Genomic DNA, 23,918 nt, shown 5'->3' on the forward strand with positions numbered 1-23,918 from the left:
TAGAAAAAAAAAGAAGAAGAGAGAATTAGTGTGGAAGGTTTCGTCTGGACGCAAACAGCAAGTCATGTCACTCATAATGCAAGTAGAAATTCATTATTCATGGATGAGTTGAAATCTGGATGAGAGTTTTCAGTCTTCAGTTCAGTCATACCAACAGTCACATAGAGACGATGCTGTTTCTCCCTTGGGAGCACTCACCACGGTGATGTTGAAGACATACAGCAGGTCGATGGGCAGGGCTGCCACCAAATCCACAAAGAACCACGTGGTGGCATAGTGGATGCAGATGGAGCGAGCCTCGTACACCACCTGCCCCGACTGACTCACATAGGTGGTGCGAAAGTTTAGGATGATATCTGCACAAAAACAAAAGATTTACATGATATAAACTGGATTATAAACCATTAGGATCTGGATCAATGTGTTAGAATGTTTTTCGTTAGAGCGGGACTTGCTGATGTACATGCTGGAAGTTGACATGATGCAACACACCAGATATTAATGGATCATATACATGGAAATTAGAGAAGTGATGGGAATGAGGGAAACAAATGTATGTCTCTGAAGCAAACAAGTAGCACTAGACCATAATCAAGTTAAGCTGTTGCAAAGCAACTGATGAGGATAATAGATTTGAACAATAACCAAGTCAAAAGGCCCTCAGAAACAAGAAAATACAAGATTTCGTCACATTGTGAGTACATCAGTGATTTAACATTCTCCTCACCTTTATTTGGAAGAGCAATGTGACGATACATCACAGTGTACCTTCAAAATTAGGCTTGAACATCTCGTAATGTTTCATATATAGAAAAGTTAAACATGAATAGCAGCTACAAATAGGAGGAATAATTTCTGGACATTTCACTGTATTTTATATGTATTTATACTGGTTTGTTCTTGTGTCAGTGAGGCTATACATAAAGTGCAAAGCAATGTGGGAAAACAATCTCATGCCAGTCAATCGGAACCATGATGATGGTGAAACCACATTGAAAACACTTCAATAATCATTTCTGTCCACACTCACCAATGATGAAGAGCAATTCCACCGCGATGTCACTGATGAAGGTGGAGCGTGCGGCTTTGACGATATCGTCATGCGACGTGAAACTTATGCTGTAGGGCACGGTGACGGCCACGTAGAAGGTGGCCAGCAGGATGAGCCAGTCCCACAGGGCCTTGGACACGCTGTAGTGGAGCAGGATGAAGCGCGACTTGTGCACCGCTGCCACCTTGTACTCTGGTAATGACGGCTTGTCAACCATGCTCTGTAAGAGGAGACAAAGAACGACACAGCCTCTTAGATTTTAACCCCAAGTTGATAAGTACCTGCAAAAAGCTGCATAAACATAGAACTTGATAACCAGATGCTTATAAAGAAGAATGACGTGAAAATAAAGAATCAGATGGACATAGCGGGGCCAAGATTCTTTTTTTTTTTTTCACGACACAGACAATATAAATGTCAGCATCCTCTGCTGATTAGTTATCATGGTTCATTGCTGCCGGTTATCTCCCCTTGACAGCCTCCCATTGACTCTGATAGGCCTTTCTAATGGCTGTGCAGTAACAATACAGAATGACAGTGATAGAACTGTGGTCAATGAGGGGGAAACTTATACCAACATTGACGCTTGTTGATTTCATATGTAGCATGACCTTCGCTTGACTTTCCTCCCTCTGAAGGCAATTAGTGTATTCAGCGGTAGCTGTAAGAGAACTAAAAGAACGGCAACGTTGAACATCCAAACGCTATGATTGCTGCAATCTGTCCTTTATTCATTGTACTCTTCTCATTTTTAGTGAGAAAAATTCAATTGTAAAACGTATGAATTGCTATTGCCGATGAAGTGTGGAGTCCATTTTGCACATAATGAGACTGCAGCTCTCCAAATGGGGCCATGCACTTGCCACATAATAGCCTTAACCATGTTTAGGGAGACAGGAGGAGAAGCTATTACATTTGACAAGGGGCAAGATGGAAACAGAAAGGAGAGATAAATGAGTTGTAATCCGTCTCAGAACAATGTGGCCACTGTGGAAACAGGTGAGCCCAGAAACAAGAGGCTGTGTATGAAGTCTTAACCCGGGGTTTTCTGAAGCTGCCTGCAATTTCAGGGAAATTGGGCCATTCTTTTTTCAGTAATTGGGAAATAACCGTCAACCCGTTCTTGTACCAGGAGAAGCCGTTACAGCGAGACGACACAGTCAAATGTATGAACGCAGGAATGTAAGATGTTGAAACTGTTCCAAGTAAAATTGATGTTGATTCCTTCATGCTTGAGGCTTTGAGTAAGTTTGAATGGAGCCCAGGGCTTAAAACCGCCGTAGAATTTCTAGAATGAAACTCCCAGTGACTGTCAACAACAGCTGTGGCCACTTGTAATGACAGTTTGAGCAGCGTCAGCAAAAGCTGGACTGTTTCTCTGTCTTTCTTTTTTTTTAATTTGCTCTACGTCACAGAGTTCACGCTGCCTATCTGACCTGTGACACTCAGAGCTGCCAGCCAAACACGTCTGCATGATTAGAAAAGAAAAGCCTTTGCGCTGCAGGGACACGGGGGAATACATGTCGCACAGCCACAGCTGGAATTCACACTCAGCTCAGGCTGTAGCTCAGAGCTGACTGTTTTGACTACATCTCCCAGCATGCTTTGGGCCTTTCTATCGGTGGTGTTTTGTCATACAACCACAAGAGTTCATGACCATTTTCTGAACATTTTCTCACTACTACTATGAGCCATTACAAACCAATAAAAACAACAACACGTAAGATGACAGTCAAATCAACACCAATGATGGACAAAAACTACAAAATGCAAATTTCCCAGGAATCTAATCGCTGCATCGTGACCATATTATTCGTCTACTTCCATATTGAACTTTTTACCTGAACTTAATGAACAAGAGGTCGGTTCTTGGTCCTACATTGTTTATTTCCCCCAAAGGCACTAGGTGTGTATGTGGACAACATTGTTGTTGTTGTTGTGGACTGAAGTGCCCCAGAGAGCGACACTGCGCTGTCAAATTGACTTTGTTATTTTCAAAAAGAATTCCCTGGTTAAAATGGTTAACAAGGCTACACACTCCTAGACTAACTAAAAACCAGGAAAAAAGGAAGGATTGGCTTAAAAAAAAAAGAAATAAAAGGACTCTGTCACATGACATCTAGATATATCGAGTTATCTTGTTTCATTCTGACTTTTCCTGTATTTACTGCACAGAACTCTGTAATACGATCAATACTTCGACAATCCAATTGTCCCTAAACTAAATTTTGTTACAGCAGGACACTGGAGATGAAAACGTGCTGAATCATTAAATCTGTCTGCAAGCGTATTAGTGAGGAAAAATAACAAGAAAAAAAAAACTGGTTTTGTAGGAGCTGGTGATGTAATGTGTGCTGCTACAATAACTTCTATTTATTCTGTACTGACCTTTGTATTGATTAATTATATGAATCTTTTCAATTGACTGAATATTTCATTACATATGGAAATATGCTTATAATTGGAATCATATCAAGTATACATTTGTACGTTTATACTGATCAGTGTATTGGGATGTTTGTATAATTGTGAATAATCCAAGAATATGTAACTATATTAATGTTGCATTGCAATAATATTTTAACAATTTTTTTTGCATACTCAGGTACAGTTTAGCTCATTTTGGAATAGAGAGTTGGATCAAATACAGTTATCTTTAAATCTACTCCTTTTCAAGCATGCAGCTTTATTTGTTTATATATGTTTAATTAATTACTATAGGTCTGACATCACAACTGCTTTTAACATGTTTTAAATAAAGACAATCTTTGCACTTCAAGTCTTACGGTGAGACACAAAGGTACACACAATGCTGCAGATACAACTCGCACCTGTTAACAACACCTTACCTCCTACTTCTTTATTTATTGATTTATTTTATAGCTCTAGTCCTATTTCAACACCTATGAGCATGTCCACATGTTTTTTTTTTGTTGTTGTTGTTTTTTTAAAGAAAGGTATAAGTCCCATTTCTTCTTTCTTGGCAGGCAGGCAGGCCACTGGACCACAAATAGAGATGCAGTCAGTGTGGAGGCAGAGGAGGATGTTGTTAGCTAACAGCCGCACAGACTCAGACAGCCGAGAAGTAAAACAGAATGGGAAATACACAATAATAGCCGTGGAAGTGGAGGCTCGCTCGCTCGCTTTAATAAAACTGCCAAAACAAGAGTTAAATAAAGCTCATCAGGAGAGCAAAGCAGCGATTCGCAAAGGCTCACTTCACTGTCATCCTGTCAACTGAACAACCATAAGAGTGGGACTGTGGTATAGAGGATGGACGGATACATATCAGAGTAACTTTAATCCCTGTGAAAGAGTTGTATTGTATTTTATTTACCCTGAGTTGATAAATATTTGATATTTTGACCCCATGCTAACTCGCACCCTACTATTATGATATAATAACGTCTGTGAACTCAAAAGAGCAATATCTTATAAACCCACAGGGAATAGAAGACACGCAGCTAACTATACAGTAAAGAAATGTAACTGATATTATGAAGGTCGGCTCTATATTGGAGCTGCACTTAGAAGTAAAGAGAGAACTGAGGAGATAAATTAAGAAGTTAGAAATGGGGGAAGTGACAGCATGGGGGAGACAGCAGGATGAAGCAGGAGAGTGATGAGGTTAGAGTGACAGACGGAGACAGAGAGAGACAGAGAGAGAGAGAGAGAGAGAGAGAGAGAGAGAGAGAGAGAGAGAGAGAGAGAGAGAGAGAGAGAGAGAGAGAGAGAGAGAGAGAGGGAAGTGGTGAGGCTGATATCATGGGGCAAACATAAGGTTTGAAGGAGACATGGACCGGAATCAGAGTTAAAGCTAAAAAAATTAAAGATTTATGGATTTTGAAATACAAATATATTTACTACACCCTCTTCAATAACAAATCGATATCATGATGGTATTGGTCTGAATTTTATTCCACAAAGTCAATAAAGCTTCAATATTCCGTATTGTGGAGGGAAAGGTAAAATTCTCAATCTCTTAAATATAAAAGTTTCCATGCTCAGTTGTTAGATAATTCTTTATGTTTGTAAAGACAATTTGTGTTCAATTATAATATCAAGTCGGACATGTTCCCTTGGTTTAATGGCCCGGTCTCAAACTCTGTTTCTGCTGTGCAGTTTGTAAACTTTTATACTAAATCATTCAACATTATGTCAACATTGTCAGTTATCATAATAGTGCAACGTTTTTTTTAAGCAAACAAATTACATAAAAATATCCTCAGAGTTAAAATCATAATCAACCTATTCCCACACTCCCCGTTCACATTACTGTAAAGTTTGAGTATTATTAGCTTTTTATATTACAACGATCTGTGGCAACTTGAATCACAATATTTAGAAACACTTAAAATGTCAGGGGGCCTCATAAAGCCACCATGGAGGCTTTTCTTAAACTTGCGCCAATTAAAAGTTGCCTCGTGAATATTTTTGCAATCTTACTAATTTTGCCCCAATCAGGAATTTGCTCTCACAGCTGTGATGAATAATGAAATAACCCACTTGATAGCCATGATTTTTGTTTTAGTTGAGCGAGAATGAGTTTCAACCGCCTCTATTAGCATGAAACCAACAATGTAAAGACATGTGCATCATAAATAAAGAACTATACCCCCAAATGTTTGTTTGTCTTCGTGAGCTATGGTGAAGTTGCATGTGAATCCTGAGTTATATAACCACGTTCAAACAGGACGCAATCTTTATTACTGTGTGATGTCCATGTTTAATGATTAAAAAAACAAACAAACTGAATAAACTCCTCCTGAGAAACTAGGCTATAACCTCTCTTACTGTGTAGCTTGTAGTTCCGGTGCCTTCAGATTAAATTGCATTATAATAAGAGATTGTTCTCATAGCTGCCACAATAACAGAATATCAGAAACCCCTTTCAACATAATGGACTCCAGTACACCACCTCCACCTCCACCACCCACTGCAACCTCAATAATAAGCAAGCAGAAGAAATGCTGCCTTGTCAACAGTGGCAACAGCATACATTGATAAACTAAGTCTTTAAAAGGTAAAACAATATTGCAGAGTTGTTGTGCTCAATTGCATTACTTAGTACAGTTAATTAAGTGTCCACAGATTTAAGGAAATCAACGAAAAGGTCTTAAGTGTAAGTTCTATTAATTTATAACATGTGCATAAACGATGTATAGCCACAGAGACCTTCACCTTCAGCTCTGATCAGAGGCCACATACTGTTTTAGTTGGGCTGGAACACTTTAACAATTACATAATGACCTCTATACAATGACTTAAAACTTTTATCTTTGGTTTGTGCAAAAAATATGCATTTGAAAACAGTGCAACTTCTAAGGAAAGTTACTTTTATTTTACAAAATATTACAGTTATTGTTTCCTTTGTCATTTTTAGAATCAGCAGTGTCGTACAGGAGTCGACCCTTTAGCAGGGTGGATTTGGTCCACGGGCCTTATGTTGGACCCCTCTCACTGTTGGCCACCTCATCGTGTCTAATTCAGGTTGAAAATCAACGTATCTGGCCGATGTTTTGTCATATCCGACCGGCTCTTTTAACATATAGCATTCACATTCATTCTAATTGCTTCTGCTATCCTTGGTTTAAAACAAAGACCCAATACAATCTGACGGCTTGGCAGGTTGATGGAGCGTATTTACAGGAAGGAGAAGAAGAATAAAGAAATCCTACTTTTGGAATTATTTGCTGCATTCAACCCATCAAATACATAGTCCTTGTTCAGAGCATCGACCAACTAACTAACTAAATAACTAACTTGTAGGCCCCCACAGTCTATTTAATCACATTATCATGAAACAACACTGTGAATTGGGATTCCTGATAAATAGTCATATAAAATATGTTCACATTGATAAGAAATGGCCTGAACATGAATTGAATGCTAAGATCTAAGGAAAAGCCTCTGAAGCAAACAATACATTTCATGTTGAGCCTGCTGCATATTATTATTCCCTCGAATGTCGTCCTCAAGCAGACTGCAGTGCATCTGTTTAACACTGGTGACTTGTTGAGAGACAAAGGTTGGTTTTTTTTTTTAAGTCTTTGATGGGAATAGAGGGCACGGTCCAATGAGCTGTCAGCAGATCAGAAGAACAAAACAACCCCTCAAATATATTTGATTTGTATGCTATCCAGTTGATGTTTTTGTTTTGTGTGGGAAACTTGCAGTTGTATACATTTTAATGAGCCACTTTATCACAAGCTCCTGAGAAATCACTATTCACGGTCGTCCTGCACGTTATCAACACACCCTGTGGTTTCAAAAGAAGAAAGCCAGAGTGCTGTCTTGCGTGTGATTTCATGGAGTTCTGACTTAAAAATGTCTCGAAAGTTTGCAGAAGTCGGTCTAATAAATGCTTGATAATGATTTCCTTCTTACTGTGGGCAGTGACGCGCTACTTTTCCTACCTAACATTTTGTTTTCTTGGTTTCTCTTTCGCCTTTTGTGTTATAGATTCTTTCTCAGCTTTTTTCCTTCAAAAAAAATTCTCCCAGCACCGTTAACTTTGCCAAATAGAATTCTAATATAAACAAGTCTGATTTGTTAAACAGTTTGAAGAGGTTACTGTGGTGGTAGAGGAGGCACAATGGGATAGTGGAGGTTATGGAAAAGTGGAAAATTGCACAAGTGTGTGTTCATGTGTGCATATGGGATGGGATGAGAGAGAGAGAGAGAGAGAGAGAGAGAGAGAGAGAGAGAGAGAGAGAGAGAGAGAGAGAGAGAGAGAGAGAGAGAGAGAGAGAGAGAGAGAAAGAGCAGGCAGCTAACTCATTAAGTCTGATTGTTGAATTTCATATTCCCACATTATGTGTGAGGGCGACAGGGAAACAGTGTATAAACACCGTCTCACGCTGAGAGAGTGCCGCCATGAAATCTGAATGATGAATACGCTGCATCTAATTCTGGGTGTGTTGATGTTTTGCATATGTCTCCCCTGCTCTCCTCGGAGGGGCAAGTCATCACACAGCGTCTGCGTTTGCTGATTAAGTGTGAATGTTTACGTGAAAGTGCATGCGTGTTACAACACATGTCGGCATGGCGTGCACATGCACGGTGCCAGCAAGCGCTGCGATCTGTATGTAGGTGGGATTGGGAAGCAGGGCAGCAGCAGGTTCGGCAGACGGGAGGGAGGGGCAGCACGCTTAGTCCCCGTGAAGGCATCTGCAGGTCGGGTCTGAGAGCTGCAGCGGAGCTTACGATTCTGAAAATGTTGACAAAATGCAGGTCAGCTGAATACAGCAGGTTGTTCCTCAGCCTCTCGACAGAAAACCGCTGTTGCTCGAGTTCTGATGTGAATTTGAAAACATGTTAAACAGCTGGACTTGTCCGACTGTGGGTCAAATTTATTCATGTTACAATGATATGATGATGTGCTAATCATGTCTTACGTGATAATGGTCTACTGTGCTGCTCCTCTCTATACCATAGGTGGCCAGATTAAGGCAGCACTTGGTAAGTTTCCCCTCTGGATGAAGAGGATTTAGGATTTGGCTACTCTGAAGGTTAGGAGTCAAATAAAACCAAAAACAAAGCACTTTTAGTATCTATGTCAGGCCAAGGGATCTGCCCAATGCTTTCATTTGAAGGTGAGTTCTTTTATCTGTTGGTGAGAGTGGGTGCGTCCACCAGTTTGGCTTCACTGTAATGTTTTGGAAATTCAAAGATTGTGGGAGGAGTTTATCTGCAGTGTTTCTCAGAAGCAATATTGGGACTCCAGGACAAAATAACAGATTGAGATCCACCTGTCAAGAACTTATTTGTCTTTAGATATTAGATCTGAGTAGCATAAGTGTAAAACCTAGTGCTACTGAATAGTGATGTTTTACCAGCCAACTCAGTTTTAGTATAAAGATGAAAAGTGCTTTAGTGTTTTGTGCTTAACAGGTAAAATTGCAATTAAAGCATGTCCTAACCTCTCTCTCTCTTTTTCTATTTATTGATGGCTTTCAAATGTGAGCGGCCCGAATCAACCACTACTACCTCATAGGTTTTTAATGTTCCAGTTTATTTTAAATTTTTTTCTTTGTCACCCTAGAAAATGTCTGACTTGCTTTCCCCTCTTGAAATCATAAGTCACATTGTGAAGGGCAGGACTGAGTACAGACTCAGTTGGGAGCTAAGCCTCTGCAGGGAAGAAGTGGGATTAAACTCAAAACGGTGCACCGCAAGAAGATCTGCTCCCATTTGAATTTGAGTGCAACGTGGGAGCGTATTCTCATGAATAACATTGCTTGGAGTAAAGCACGACTTCATGACTTGAAATAAGACGGGCGACAATGAAGCAGCCCAGAGCCGGGGTCTATTACACCACAACAAATCGCCTCTCTGGGGGCACTTGAGACACACTTAGGAAAGGGACAGAGTCAATCACATGAGCACAGTCACACACTTATCTGAAAAGGGTTGGATATTGAATGTTTGTAGTGGATATTGAATATTTCACAACCCACTCAGACCTTGTTCCTACGGTGATATACAGGCAAGCATTGGACAGAGCAGCTGAGGTAAACGCAATAAGTGTAAAGATACTGAAGACATGACAAACAAAGCTTCTTCTGGTTTGGTGTTTGGATAATGACACTGATGGATCCAGCTGCTCCTTCAGCTAATGATAGATCACCAGCAGAGATGAGGAAACTTGTGCTTCCAAGCAACCACCGCGTCTCAGTGATGTTCCTATTTGACTGTTTAAATGCACAAAACAACAGCTTGCATGCAGAAGACGCTACAGCAAGAGCAAGATTAGAAACAAACCGAGAGACTTAAAATAGTAAAGCTATGTGATTATTATTGTTACTAAGATAAGCCTGGGACTCTAATCAAAACTCTTGCGTTATTGTTTCCCTAAAAAAAAAAAAAAATCATCTAATAATCTAAACTCAAGGATGAGTGGAAGTCAATCTAAAGGGTTCTTCCACGGGGGTTTATCTGAGAATGAAAACACAACCCAACCCAGTGAGAAGAACAAGCAGAGATGAACTCACTCCACTCAAGTTGACCTCTCCTTTGCCTCCTCTGGAGAACTGGCTGGTCAGCTGGTACAACATGTTGCGCCCTCGCTTCCTGGCCTCACTGAAGTGGGAGCTGCTCTTCCTCCGGCGCCTCTTGTCTTCTGAAACTGACACAGTCACTCCGATCAGCACATGGTTGCAAGGTTCATTGACAAAAAGTTTGTGTCAGATTAAGACAAAGGAAGCTTGAAGAAGTCAACAAGTTTGACAGTTTTGTTTTTCTTTTGCTGACATGTACTTGACTCGGCTTCCGCTGCATTTTACTGAAGTGACAGGCCATTCCCCCTGACATAGTGCTCAGTATTTCTGGAAGACTGTGTTCAGGTTCCACCTCAAGACACATGGCTGCTCAAATCAAACTCCCCATAGTCTGAGTTCAGTGAACAAATGCCAGCCCAAACAAAACTGCTGAGCGGGATGTGACAGTGATGAACAAGATCGCGTGGAGAAAATGAAAGCTGGGGGCCAGAGGACAGCCTCCTTGTAAATCATCTTGAAATTAAGCAAATAATTCGGGGTTTTTTTTCTTTATGTAAACAGGGTTTGTGTCTTACCCTCCTTCCTGCTGTTGTGGAGGCCCTTTCCGTAGGTTTCGCTGAGGTCCTTGAACGAGAAGAGGAAGAGCACCATCTCGCCCTTTTCGTTCTTTATGGGCACGATGTCGAGCAAACACCAGAAAGCCACACCTGGAATGAAACCAGCAACGCTCAGTTAGTGGATAGTTTTCTTTCTCAGCTGAAGGTTGAAGTCATGTATACAGTGAGGATCTTTTATTTATCTTTTAAATAATAATAATAATAATAATAATAATGAGAATGAGATAAACCAACATCCCTGAAATCATCTGAGCACAGCACGAGGGTCCCAGGTTAAAGTCAGGAGTTGGCTTAGGGGCCTTTCTGTGCAGAGTTTGCATGTTCTATCTGTTCATGCTCAGTTTTGGGGTATGTCAGCCTGGTTAAAACAATAAAAGTAGGCCCCACAAGATGGTGCATTAAGTCACAAGGAGAACCAGCAGTGGAATACAGTAGGTGACATCTTGGCTAATACACACTGATTTAGTCTACAATATGAGCAGTTACAGAACATTTACTGTGGAACACTGCACCGATAGAAGAACCAAAATTGTGGAAGTTAGCCTGGTCATAAACAAACACACAAAAAAATCCCACGAAAGCTGAGAGAGGTTTTGTTGTGTTGACTGTATTTGGTGCTTCATTTTGTACTCGCTTGTTTAGTGACTCTTCATGGCAGCTCTTCTTGTATTTATGGCTGTCTTGTACTACCACGTCAGCAAGCGAACATGAGAAACCAAGGACCGAACCACTCACCTTCCAGTTAGTGGGGTCCTGTTGTCTGTTTGTCTTTGTAGTCACCACTAGTCTCGCTCTTGCTTTGCATCTCCTTGTAATTAATGTGGGAAGGTTTGGTCGACCTTCCGAGATCAGATGTTTGTCAGAGACGTAAGATTAGAACTGTCACCCAGATTGCCTCTGGTCTGGACTGTGCAGGGGCAATCAATTATAGCAGGGGCTGGTGCCATCCTTGCATAGCGGCCCCCTCTGGCCCAACCTCCATCAACGTATCTCCATAATGACCGCCGTTTTTCATGCCAGGGCCTTTGATTTCACACGTCACGTCAGCTCTCACCATGTCTCAACTGTAAAGGTGTAGCGTACAGCCTGTCTAAAAATAGACCCCAAATTAGATCTGGATCCTGTTCTGGACGATTGTGTGCGAAGTGAAAGAGCAAGCAAGGGGTTTTGGATATAACAAGTCAGAGAGAATCAGCACCATAGATCCAAGACCTTTCCATAACCCAGTATGCTCATTATCGACTCTGCAGAAACCATGCTCTGTCTCCAAACAGATGTTTCACGTCTGCTATAGTGTCCCTAGTGAGCATGTGTGTGAGTAAGCCGTAGATGAGGGAAGAGCAGAGGGAAAACAATAAAGATAGTGGTCTTCCAGTGCAACATTTGTGTTTGTGTTGCAAGAAACAGACAGTCAAGAAGACCGTTTAGCATCAAATTAATTCATCATAAAGCAACTTTTGACATCTATCACAGAGTATGTCTGCAGAATTTTCATTTCTTCACTTTAGCTTTTCATGACTCCGTTTTATATTAGTTTTGGGGAAATATTGATGCTTCCCTCACGTTACTTTTGGAGGTAATGCCTTAATGTTACTGTAAAAAATAAACATTTTAAAAGATGAGAAGAAAAGGCATATCACTGTAGTCTACGCTCGGCAACCCAACAGCATAATTAGCCGTTCTAACACTGTGGGGCTGCAGGTTTGACTTTCTGTTCAATAAACATAATCCCACGTGCCAATCAGAGAGGCTTAAACAGCCTCATGCATGACATCATATTTTCAGCACAAGACTTTGCCAGGAGGATTAACCAGAAGTTAAAAGGAGAGAAGAAAATTCAAGATAGTATGTAAAGTACTTTGTACTGCCTTAAGAAAACGTAATTAGCTTCTACAGAGATGCTTGTTATTGTGGGAATGAAGCTTCAACCTGCCGGCGTCAAGCACCACTTACAATTACAGTGAACAAATCACTCACATGAACTCCCAACTGATTTTCACCTCAACTGATTGTCTTGTTGTTATAATAAAGAAGGTTTAGGGAGTGCTATCTCAACAAGAAAGGACTAACTATAATTCTGAAAGGTTGCATTTAAAACTCTGCATTAATCATTTCATTAAACCATCAGCTTTTGATCTTTCAATATGAAAGTGATCTTCATGATACTCAAGCAACTTAAAATCTCATAATGTAAATGTCATCTCGGCCAGTTGAAATGTGAGGTGGGCGTCCCCTGAGGAAATCTGGGGATGGAGGTGACGCATTTACTAAAAATACTTTTTCCATTTGATGGTTTGAAAAAATTATGATTTAAAGACTTGAGTTATATTTATCAAATTTCTAAAAGTGTAATGGAGAAAGATTAAAAAAAGAATTCAACAGTTTGATTGTGAAACTAGAATTGTAGCGATTATGACAGTTACAGACTGTACATAAAGACTGTGCATGTCACATGATATAAAGAACCATCAGGTAGTCAGGTGTTAAGCCACGTTTTGAGGACCTGTGGTGTTACCCAATGAACAAATTTGATCAGACTGCAATTTGACAATAAGTCCCACATAAATCACTTGAATTGCCAAACCAGTAAACGGTTCAGCCCGGCGACCTCTCCGCTGTGCACTCACCGTCCTTCTTGTAGAAGTGGACCTCGGCCTGGTACTCCTCTCGGCCCTCCAGGGCCTTTTCCATCTGCTGGGCCACATGCTCGCTGGTGTCTGCGCCGTACAGGAAGTGGCAGCTGCAGTTCTTCTGCATCACTTCAGTCCTGGTGAATCCAGTCAGCTCACAGAAGCCATCTGAGCAGTAGACGATGGGGTAGCCGCGGTGGCCCTGAGCGTTACCCAGCAGGAAATTACTGTCTGAACGGGGGAAACGAGAAGGTAAAAGAGGTGTTAGAAGTAGATGTGGATTTTTCTGGCATCAAGTTTTTGCCTGTCTGAAATGCAAGCAACAGAACCAGCCAGGTGCCTACGCTTGGTTCTTGGCACCACACGCCACCAGTAAAGTTTGTTTAGGCCTTTAAACTAATGTTGGCGCAGTTCAAAGTGAAAACATCAATCCGACTTGGATGAACTCATTTAGGAGCTAAACTAATTTACCCAGGCAATCATGTTCAGATTTCTAAAGCGAGCTATGCCTTTGAGTCAGGACAGTTGTGAGCAGTTGAAAGAATTGCGCTGCAGGTGGTGAGATATACAACAGCTGACTGGGGGTATTAAAAAGAGCACAAAGGTTACTGAATGATTTTCACATTGCCCTGGGTTCATATAATTGGGTGATGTGACCCTTTGAATTTTTAAACTGATTGAAAGGGCTGAGAAACAGCAGCCACAGTGCGACGCTTGATGGGGGTTAAGGGTCTCTTGCTCATGAACCCACAGTGGTGAGACGTCAGTTGTGGGATTCAAACCTGCAAACTCCTGATTCCCAAGTCCACTTCTCTAACCTCTAAGCCACCAAAACCCCCGGGTATGGTGTGATATTAGAATTTACATATGACTCATATGTTGTAGGAATTAAACCCCGTGGGCACCAAAACATCTTTGCTTCGCCTAGTTTAGTCATGCTTTCAGCACCATGGACAGTTCTCGGTACTGAGCCGCGTGTTCTTGCTGTGTTTTCCTCCGCCGTGTCCGCAGGACACAAATACAGCGCTGGTTTTCTGTTCCGACATCTCGCTCCAGTAACTCAGCCCTTGCAGACATTTGTTCAGCATACCTGCATATATTAATCTTGGTGATAGGTACAGCTTGACGTCACATGTTCCCCCAGCTGGTAGGAGCATGTGACCTTGATAAGCAGAAAGAGGTTTTTGCTGCAGAGAGGTTTTCTTTGTTGGATGAACATTTTGACTCTCTGTGAAGAACAACTGTTTACCTCTTTCACAGTTTCTTAAAAAAAGAAAGAAAAAGAAAACGTTTACAATATTTGCAGCGTTCAGGGGGATTGCTTGCGGCTTCAACTATTTTCTGATGCTGCATTTGAAAGATGTTTCTCGCCACAGGGTCTGCTGATCTGTAAGTGCACGAGTGACAAGAGGATCATTGTGTATTTTTATCCTGTCTCAGCAGGTTTGCCTGTCCAGGCTGCCCCCTGCCTTTTGCCCCGTGTAGTCTGGGATTGGCTCCAGCTCCCCGCGACCCAGGTCTGAATGGCACAGGTAGAAACGACGGATGGCAGAAGGATTTGTGGGTTAGGCAAAGCTTGCATTTCTACCAAAAACAAACAAAGATTGAAGTTTCAGTTGTCCTATTCATTCTTTGCTTTTGCTAAATTGCCTACATTCACACGTAAAGGTGTCTGACTGTTATAGCAGGATGACTATTAGTTATTGTTGCACTAATGTGATGAGCATCACCGGAATCACCTGGGTTCGTTTTTTTTTTATTCAGCAGAATACAATTTCACCAAAGATAATTACTCTGAGATCTTATTATTACTGCATATGTAATTCAACTGGCACACTACTTAAAAATCTGTGCATGTGAGATGATAAACGAGCCCTACTTGATCTATCCATAGGATTAGATGTGATTACATATTTTAAGGTATACTGATCCACATCAAACAAGTTTTATTTTTTATTTTTTTGCTTCAGTCACAACGGGAATCAAACTCTGGAGTAAAATAACTAGCTTCTCTCTGCTGCTTAACTGAAACCATCAAACTCCAGGTTTTCTGAATGCCAAAGAAGAGAGACAGAGCGGTATGAATTCTCCCGATTCCACCGAGAGCGAGCCTATGGAGGAGGAGTATTAAACAGCTGCTACCGCACTTTTCACAATCTAACACTTTAATTGGCCAGACTGAGCAGAAAGCGGTCCATAGGGGACGTCTTTTCTGAGCGGTGACAACCTTTCTTGAGTGTGCAGTGAGCAGCGACTAAACTGTCACCGTGGAATTATAGAAAGAGACAGGCATTAGTCTGATCCATCAACGGGGAGAGGACTTTTTAAGCCTATAGCTTGCTTCGGTTGCAGCTCCCTACTCTTCAATAGGGAAAGTGTGATATTTAAGCGCCGCAGTTAGCTGCAGCTCTTTGGTGACATGGGGGAGACATAAGTATTCATTTTTATTCTATATGAAGCCTTTCGTAAAGTCACATCTCTACAGGCAAAATATTCTGCATGAAAAAGAAGAAATGCCTGAGAAACATTGGCTAAATGCAAATAAACCATCGAAATGAAAGAAACAAGGCATGTATTTCCTGTTCCATGTCTCCCTCCAATGAGACATCTAGTAATCAGTCCTTTTGAATACCGTAGGTCAGGGGGCAGGAAACCACTTTCTAATGATGCATTCACACTGATGAGCCGTGAACCAAAAACTTTTAAGCTGAGTTTGGAGGAACAGCAACGTTTGGTGCTTTACAATGAGAATTTGACCAGAAACCAAAATCATCAACTTTTACTTAAGTTGGAAAGTCTGAAGCTTTGAGAGATTCGTCCTCACAGAGCTGCAGGGGTGAAATGAGAAACATTTCCACTCATAGAAGTCCCTCTTCTTGCATTTAATGTTAGTTTTTTTTTTTTTTAGATAAAAAAATATTCTTGAGATACAGCCTAAATTTATTCAATGGTCGACACATTGCATTTATTAGAAAAACATCCCCGGAGTAAAGTTTGAATGTTTTCAGAATTGTGGTTGCAGAATGACACTGCTGATCTTCAGTGATGTGATGATGTTACAATGAACACAGGCTTGTCCGCCCTCACAGTCACTCAGCGTTTATCCGCCCACTTCTGCACAGAATTCTGGCCAAAACCTCACAACTTGCAGTTTTCTAACATCACAAGTTTAAGGTCTTTTGATGTTATTTGACTCTTGTAGATTGTTTTACTCATATATTATGGTGTCTTTACATAAAGTGGGAAAAAGACAAGCTTATGCTTTGAACGTGTTTGTGCAATTATGGTTAAAGATACACACTTTAAGCGCATAATTGTATTTGTTCTGTATATGGATGAAGAGATTCTTATTTGTTATTTATATGCGGATGTTTGTGTGAATGCCTTGTTGGAAACTTTGTCATTTCAATGCCCACAATATGGAGGTGGGAATTCTTTAAGGAGAACACAATCTCATATGCTCTTATATCTTACATTTTTTGCTGGCAATCACGTTTATATTTAAGAATCCTTGAAGATTTTAAGATAACTTTTCCATGCAAATCATTTTGTTGCGATCAGCCCCCCTAAAGTGATAGAAAATCTAGTACCACCATAAAGCTGTGGTCTGCCATGCACTATGTGTCCTCTGCCCACGCTTTCCTACAGTCTTACTTTAAAGACGGTATATGATCCCCAGCATCTACCTCTTATTACTGTTGGGAAGTTGTGGTGGCCGACCAAGGAAGTGATGAGGTGGAATGCCATATTGTTTCTAACAAATCTTATTTTCTGCAACCAGAAACCAAAAAATAAAAAATACCCCCAAAATGGATAAACAGAAAATGGATAGATTGTTGTTAGTTTTTTCCAAATGTTGAATGCATGAAAATACTTTCATGACTATTACATAAATGTGAGATTATAACTGAGAGTTTAATAACTTGGTATAAAGATGATGAGCAAGATTTTTATTTCAGACTGACGGGAGGCGTTGACTGCCTGGTTATGTTTGAAAAAACAAAACAAAAGAATAAAATGCTATTCTCTGAATGTACCAGAGTACAGACTTTATTACATTTTACCTTTCTGTTGTTGCTTACATTATAAACTAAACTGCCTACCTTGCTAAGTATTTACTGTGCAGATATGAAAGTGGTCTCAGCTTTTTTCCTAAATATATATTTTCTAAGAGGTGGCTTAGAAAACTATAAAAGCGAAAAAAAATAGCACTCAGGGCATTCCTTTATTTACTTGAGCCTCATACTGCTGCATGCTTATTTCTTCACTAATAACTTTGTAAACAAGCAATCCAGAAAACACTTCATAAACAGTTTATTTGTGGATGTGTGTGCGTGTGAGTGTGACAATGCCTCAATTCTTGGGCTGTAATCCTCTCAGGGATATTGCTTCGAATGGCCGCTCAGCTGCACCAGCTTCCTTAATTACACATCTGTGCTGACTCGCTACAACTGTAATCTGACATGATGACGCGATGTGCTGCGGCTCGGAGCAAGCCACCCGCATCAATGCCATACGAGTCCCCCAGTGTATAAAAGACAGATGAAGCCCATGAGGCTCGGCCACTTCCTCAGCAGTTAATTAACATCCAGTAGCATGTAATTATTTATTGGGCCAGATGGGTGAGCGCACAAGGGGGAGTGGACTTCCAGGGGTAAAAGGTCACTGATCGAGGAAAGAGGCATGAGGGGGAAATCATCAGCCACTTGTTGCCTGCTCTCATATCAACGATAACAACAGTTCAACAGGAATAATAACATTGATATGTATGTTTTTTAACTAAAGTAGAGGTATTGTTGTGATCTAAATCCTGCAAAAACCCTCCAGAAAGACTGCAGTTATACAGCAGCCTTCATCCCCAGAACAGTGTAAAGTGCTTTACAAAGCCTCACACCCACTCACACCTAAATTCACACACGGATGGAGGCGGAGCTGCCGTGTGAGGTGCAGACCTGCACATTAGAGGCAGATTTATTTCAGTGTTTTGCTCAAAAACGCCAACATACTCGGAGCAACCGGGGAATTCAACCGCCAACCTCACAATAAACCGAACAGCCACTGTATCGGAGGAATTTATTCTATTTTTTTTCCCCCCCAAATCAAATGCACAGATCAGACTTCGCCACACAGAGAAACGACCGTTGGAAAAACCAGCTTTAGCAATCTGGCTTCTGTCTGGAGTGTGTTGGTGCTCATCAGTGAGGTAACAATGAGCTCAATAAGGTTCAGTCTGACAGTCATCCCCGTCCACCCCCTTTGGTTCTTTCCTTGCCTTTTCACAGAAAAGTATTTTGGGAGAAAATAAACCTGTTTCTTATCTTGGCCTGCAGCTGCCCCGTGGTTACGCTGCCCCACAGGGTGAGCTGCGCTGTCAACGTGAAGAAGTAAAGAAGCTGGGACTAACGCGGTGCCACACGGCGAAGGGGTTTATGCCAGTAGGATACTGGAAGCGCTGGTTTTTAGTGCCAACGCACATCCACTCTCCTAATGTGCCCTGCAGCACGGCACAACTTCAGAGGTGATGCTCGGCAAAGTGACCCCGACTCACGACCTTCCATAATTTACCTTCGGGTGTTGGAAGACGATTGTCACAAGGCGCATGCAAGAAAACGTCAACAGTAAACAAAATGCATCACACAAGCCCCGAGCCACTGTGGGCAAATACAAACACACACACAGAAGCATGTTGAACACATTTCCTTTGGGGGAACAGGCCTGCTGACTTTGCTGCGAGCCTCATATTGTGCTCTGTGTGTGTGTGTGTGTGTGTGTGTGTGTGTGTGTGTGTGTGTCAAAGGTTATTGACTTAACCTTTTCTGACATTTTGCTAACAGTGGGGAGAGCGTGTACATTTAGGCTGCATAATTTTTCTCCATCCAGAATCTTTTCTATTAAAAAAAAAAAAAAAAAAAGCTTTCTGAGCTAAAATGTTTGTAAGGTCAAACAAAACAAGTAAAATCACCCTGAAACTTCCCGATGGCACAAAGATTCACACTTTAAAGCTTCCCAAAGGATTAGGACTGTAAAACTGACTTTACGCTTTCAAAACCAAAATGATGTATTATTTTAACCCTCAGTGTAAACCGTTTTGCTCATGGGCACAGTTTAGCAGGGGAGGTTTGAGTAATGGTGACATTATTGTGTATATTAATAAATAGCCAGTGTAGGAGAGGGATAAACTGGAGCATTTTGGACATCGACAAAGGAGTCAAATTTTCTTGATTGAAATGCATTTTTATTTATTTAGTCCAGTAAAAACCTGAACAAGAAGCCTTTGCACAATTTTCCATTTACTCACTGTGTATTACCTTTAGTCAGACTGAATACGTGTTCTTCTGACATGTAAGTAATCTAAGATAAAGGGAAATAAATATACGCAAATAACTCATTTGACCTTTTATGATCTAAAATTGTATTTATCAGTTTGTCAGAATATGAGGCATCACTGTTTCGTATGATGAAGGGTGGGCTGTCAGAATATTGTAGGCAACAAATACTACAGTAATGATCATCTCACATTATTGACTGAAACATGATTAATAGTGATTATAATCATGTTACCAATTGTAGCGCCAAAGCCAATTATATATTATTTCAATTATATTAGAAACAGTAGACGACTCCAGTAAAAGTGTAAAAAACAAAAAAACTAAAACATACAACTGCCCCAAGCTTTATTTGTTGTACACTTGTCTGAATTATTAGTTTTTTTAGGTTAATTGATAGGAACTATTACGACGTCCACTGGACTCTATCCAGTTGCTGTTCATGTTACCTGGCAACCACCACTGGTTTTCTCCAGCTATCAAAGGCTACCTATCAATACAGGCCAACAAGGGGCAAACTGTATATTGGTAATAAGTTACTGCTGGCCATAGCGACCTTTTCACTGGTGTGTGTGTGATGGTGCAAAAGGCTCAGCCTGACCAACACACGACCAAGACTTGACCGTAACACTAACTTTCCCTGCAGCTCACACGCTCTGTGCCGTGGCAAAATGTTCAGGATGTAGGAAGGCTGGTGAACTAATTCTTGGTTTTCCCCCTTTGGCAGATGGTCATTACTGCAAACTTGAATGCTGAAGCCTAAAAACTCCCACAAAAGATGAGTTCAGTCTTTTAATGCCATCATTAGATACTTGATTGGTGGAAACCCTTCCCAGGAGATGTTTGGTGTAGTAATACAGAAGTGAACCTAAGATAAAGTATATGGCTGCGTGCACGAGTGTGTGCTCGTGCACGTTTGGAGAGGGGAAGGGCGTGCACGCTCGAGGAGGGAGATGAAACAGAAGATAACCCTGCTCATGAGGGGATTTAAACACACTAGATAACTCCCACATTTGCACATTGTAACATGCTATTGAGGTATTATTATTTAATACCAGAAATAGCATCAATATGACCTGAAACATTGGGAAACTGTCATTTGTTAAAAATCAGTTCAGTCAAGGTTTATTTTGTGTGATAAAATTCCCCCCAAAATGAAATTTTTTCTATTTCTATTCTACAATGCAGATTATATAATGTCAATTCAATATTATTGTGATAATAAATAAATAAATAAATAAATAAATCGATAGATAGATAGATAGATAGATAGATAGATAGATAGATAGATAGATAGATAGATAGATAGATAGATAGATAGATAGATAGATAGATAGATAGATAGATAGATAGATAGATAGATAGATAGATAGATAAATAAATGTTGGTAATTGCAAGTCATCCTTTCAAACTAGAATTTTTCCGAAAAGACTGATAGTCACCCTTGTGAAATCCTGTGTTTTCGATAATGTGCAATATATGCTACACTACTGTGCATTCGAAGTTTTCACACAGATTTCCTGGTCTATGTCTGATATTAATACATCCAAGCATCTCTAAAACCTAAAACAGTGCACTTAACTGTGAGAATGTGAGTTTAATAATAAAAAAGCATTTTTGTGTCACCGCCACAAATCTGTCTGGTGAACTTCTGACAAGTGAAGAAAAAAAAATAAAAATCCACTTCATTTATTACTCAAGAGCCAAACACTTTTACCAGTGCAAAACGGAAAAGCACCTTTTGCTTCGGCACTTTGAGGTGAAGAGCGACAGCAGCTGTGTGACCCACAATGCCACTTTTCTCCTCTTAAAGATTCTCTTCTGAAACAAGAGACCAGCTGCTTTCAAAAAGTCTTTGATTGGAAGGAGGTTCAAGTGTTTTCTCTCTAACGGCCCATCTTTTCCTCAAAGGCCAAAGTGTTCAAGCATCATCCATGTCAAGTGGGCAGGACCCCGTCACTGGGGCAACAGGAAGGAAGATATTTTGAGCCGTGGGCACTCTGCCACCCCTCGAGGAGCCACAGCCCAATGGAAGCTGTGAGAATGGCAAAAGATTGGCAAGTAACTGCAAAGATACTGTGGAACCAACGTGCTTTTGTTGAATTTGTCTCTTAGTTTTTCATATTCCACTGGAGCAGGGGTGAGGGGGGCTTATACTAAGGGCTGCAGGACACAACATGTGAAAGGAGAAGACTCACAGCAGCAACATTTGGTGAGACAGAAGATGCAGTAAGTACTTTGTTTTATTTTTTGCATTTCTCGCCATTGAGAAAAAAGACAATCTGTTTCGCTCTGAAAGAACCTCTGTTACACACTCAAAATGACAATGTGCCTGGAAGGGAAGTGTATTCTAAGAGGTCAGAGAGGCGGTTCAACCAGAGAGCACCCCTCTAGAGTTGGCAGGGAGTCCAATTCTTTAGCTCAAGGACCCTTCAGCAGTGCAGATGCAACGTAAGAGCACAACCTGGTCTACCAGCTGACCTGTGCTGTGCCCACATTATCTCCAGACTCAGTTTTCATCTTCACAGCATCCAACTCTGTCTTTTCAACATGTGTGACAACTGGAAACGAGAACAATTCCTGACAGATGAGCTCCTCCAACACCTCATTAGGAAACCTAGCTCACAGATTAAAGCTATAATTGCACACGCCATACATCAGTTACACAGTAATGTCGCTCATTTCACTGTGCTAATTCTCCCTAAGTGGAACGGAGAACCCAGCAAGCCGTTCATTCAGGCTGCTGCAACCAGCCGAGGGAGGACCGGCTGAATCGACTCGCGAGCAAACACAGACATCCCCGCGGCATTTGTTTACGACGAGTTGGAGCCTCCCCGGAGGCGCCCACAAGGTACAAAACAAGAGACACGAGCCAAGCAGCAATGACAGCGCTGCCCAGCGGCTACTCTGAAGTTAAATGTGTGAAACAAATGTCAATGATCTGTGAAGGTCAAATTCATGCTTGTGTGTCCCTGTTAAAGTGCAAACAAACTTTTTTCTCTCTCTCTGCTAGTGGAAGGAGCAGCAGGTTTAGTCAGGCAGTGCTGCAGGTAGGTGGCGCCCTGACAATATGAGAAACTTGCTCTAATGCCGCTAAAGCAGAGAACGAAATTTAAAACACATATTTTTGGGGGGTTAGTGGAATAAAAATGCAGTTTAAATCACAGCAATTCTATCAATGAGCCTCACATTTTACTTGTTTACTAAAGCAACAAAGTGATTGCACTGTACTCACGGGTGCCATCAAAGCGTGTGGCGATGGTGTCCAGGAAGGTGTTCTGTGGGGCCAGGAGGCCCTTCATCACTGGCATCTTGACCCAGATGTGGGGCGTCCAACAGCCGGCTGGAGGTCACACCATCCCACAGGCACAGCAGGTAGTTTCCAGGAGGTTGCAGGACACTCTGGGGGTGACAGTCCGCCGCCTGTCGCTGGGACACACATTTACAGTGAAAGCAGCCACCTTTCTCCCGAGTGTTGCCTCTCCCGTGAAGACAATGGTGCCGCCTGGCGGGACTGAAATAGCTCGCTCCCAACAACGCGGATATTGGGGTGCAGCCTTGAAAAAGAAGAAATTAAGAGTAGCGATCACAAGCAGCTGTTCAGTTGCCGAGACGAGATCAAGTCCAGATGACGCAGAGTTCCAAAGAGCTTCGGATCAGTCAGACCAGCTGTTGCTTGTCTGCACCTCTCGGCCGTGGAGCTTCTTCTCACAGCGATGTGAAGGAAGTTATCTGTTAAGTCCACTGTGCTTCAGATTCATAGTAAAGCCACACAGCGGGATGAAAAAGACTGAGCATGTCTCTACACCACATCTCATCCCTGAGCTCATTGATCTGCCAGCTTGCTGTGGCACAGTAGTTACATCTTCTTGAGCTTTCTCTCTACACTGTTTCTCTCTCTCTCTCTACCTCGCTCTTGCTTGCATCCACTCCTCTTTGTATCCCAGCCAATGAGATGCTGGCATCCTCTGTGGGGACCTGTTTTCATCTGTGGTGGAGGTTTACAGCGAGAGAGAGTGAGGGAGGGGAGGGGTGGAGGAGGAGCGGCGAGAGGATGCTTTTGGAGCGTCTGACAGCACCATTACACCCCACAGTGCTGCTATCAGCACATGGCTTTGTGTGCATGTCTGCAAATCAGAGAAAGATGGATTACCTGCATGTCGGTCAATGAAGGCCATTGAATTCAATTGGTCTCTGGGCTATTGTGCTGTTTCGTTATGAGTGCCTGGTAGAGGGGACATTGTCAAAGTGGTGGGAAATAATTCATTTTTGCATTACATATATAGGAGTTTCCA

General features: G+C 41.5%; 1 protein-coding gene across 1 annotated transcript in view; it reads right to left on the reverse strand.

Moving 5' to 3' along the window:
* LOC308118416 (voltage-gated delayed rectifier potassium channel KCNH4-like) overlaps positions 1-22,934 on the reverse strand; it is a gene marked incomplete at both ends in the record, with an annotated part of 37,585 nt that extends 14,651 nt beyond the window's left edge. The window contains 6 exons of the mRNA XM_080477819.1: positions 199-356; positions 1,031-1,271; positions 10,045-10,172; positions 10,626-10,757; positions 13,295-13,528; positions 22,859-22,934. Coding sequence (XP_080333945.1) covers positions 199-356; positions 1,031-1,271; positions 10,045-10,172; positions 10,626-10,757; positions 13,295-13,528; positions 22,859-22,934 — 969 coding nt within the window. The remainder of the gene's footprint in view (positions 1-198; positions 357-1,030; positions 1,272-10,044; positions 10,173-10,625; positions 10,758-13,294; positions 13,529-22,858) is intronic.
* Between the last annotated feature and the right edge of the window lie 984 nt (positions 22,935-23,918).

The sequence above is a fragment of the Lipophrys pholis genome (assembly GCF_963383615.2).
Source record: "Lipophrys pholis genome assembly, chromosome: 1".
In the NCBI taxonomy this organism is placed as follows: domain Eukaryota; kingdom Metazoa; phylum Chordata; class Actinopteri; order Blenniiformes; family Blenniidae; genus Lipophrys; species Lipophrys pholis.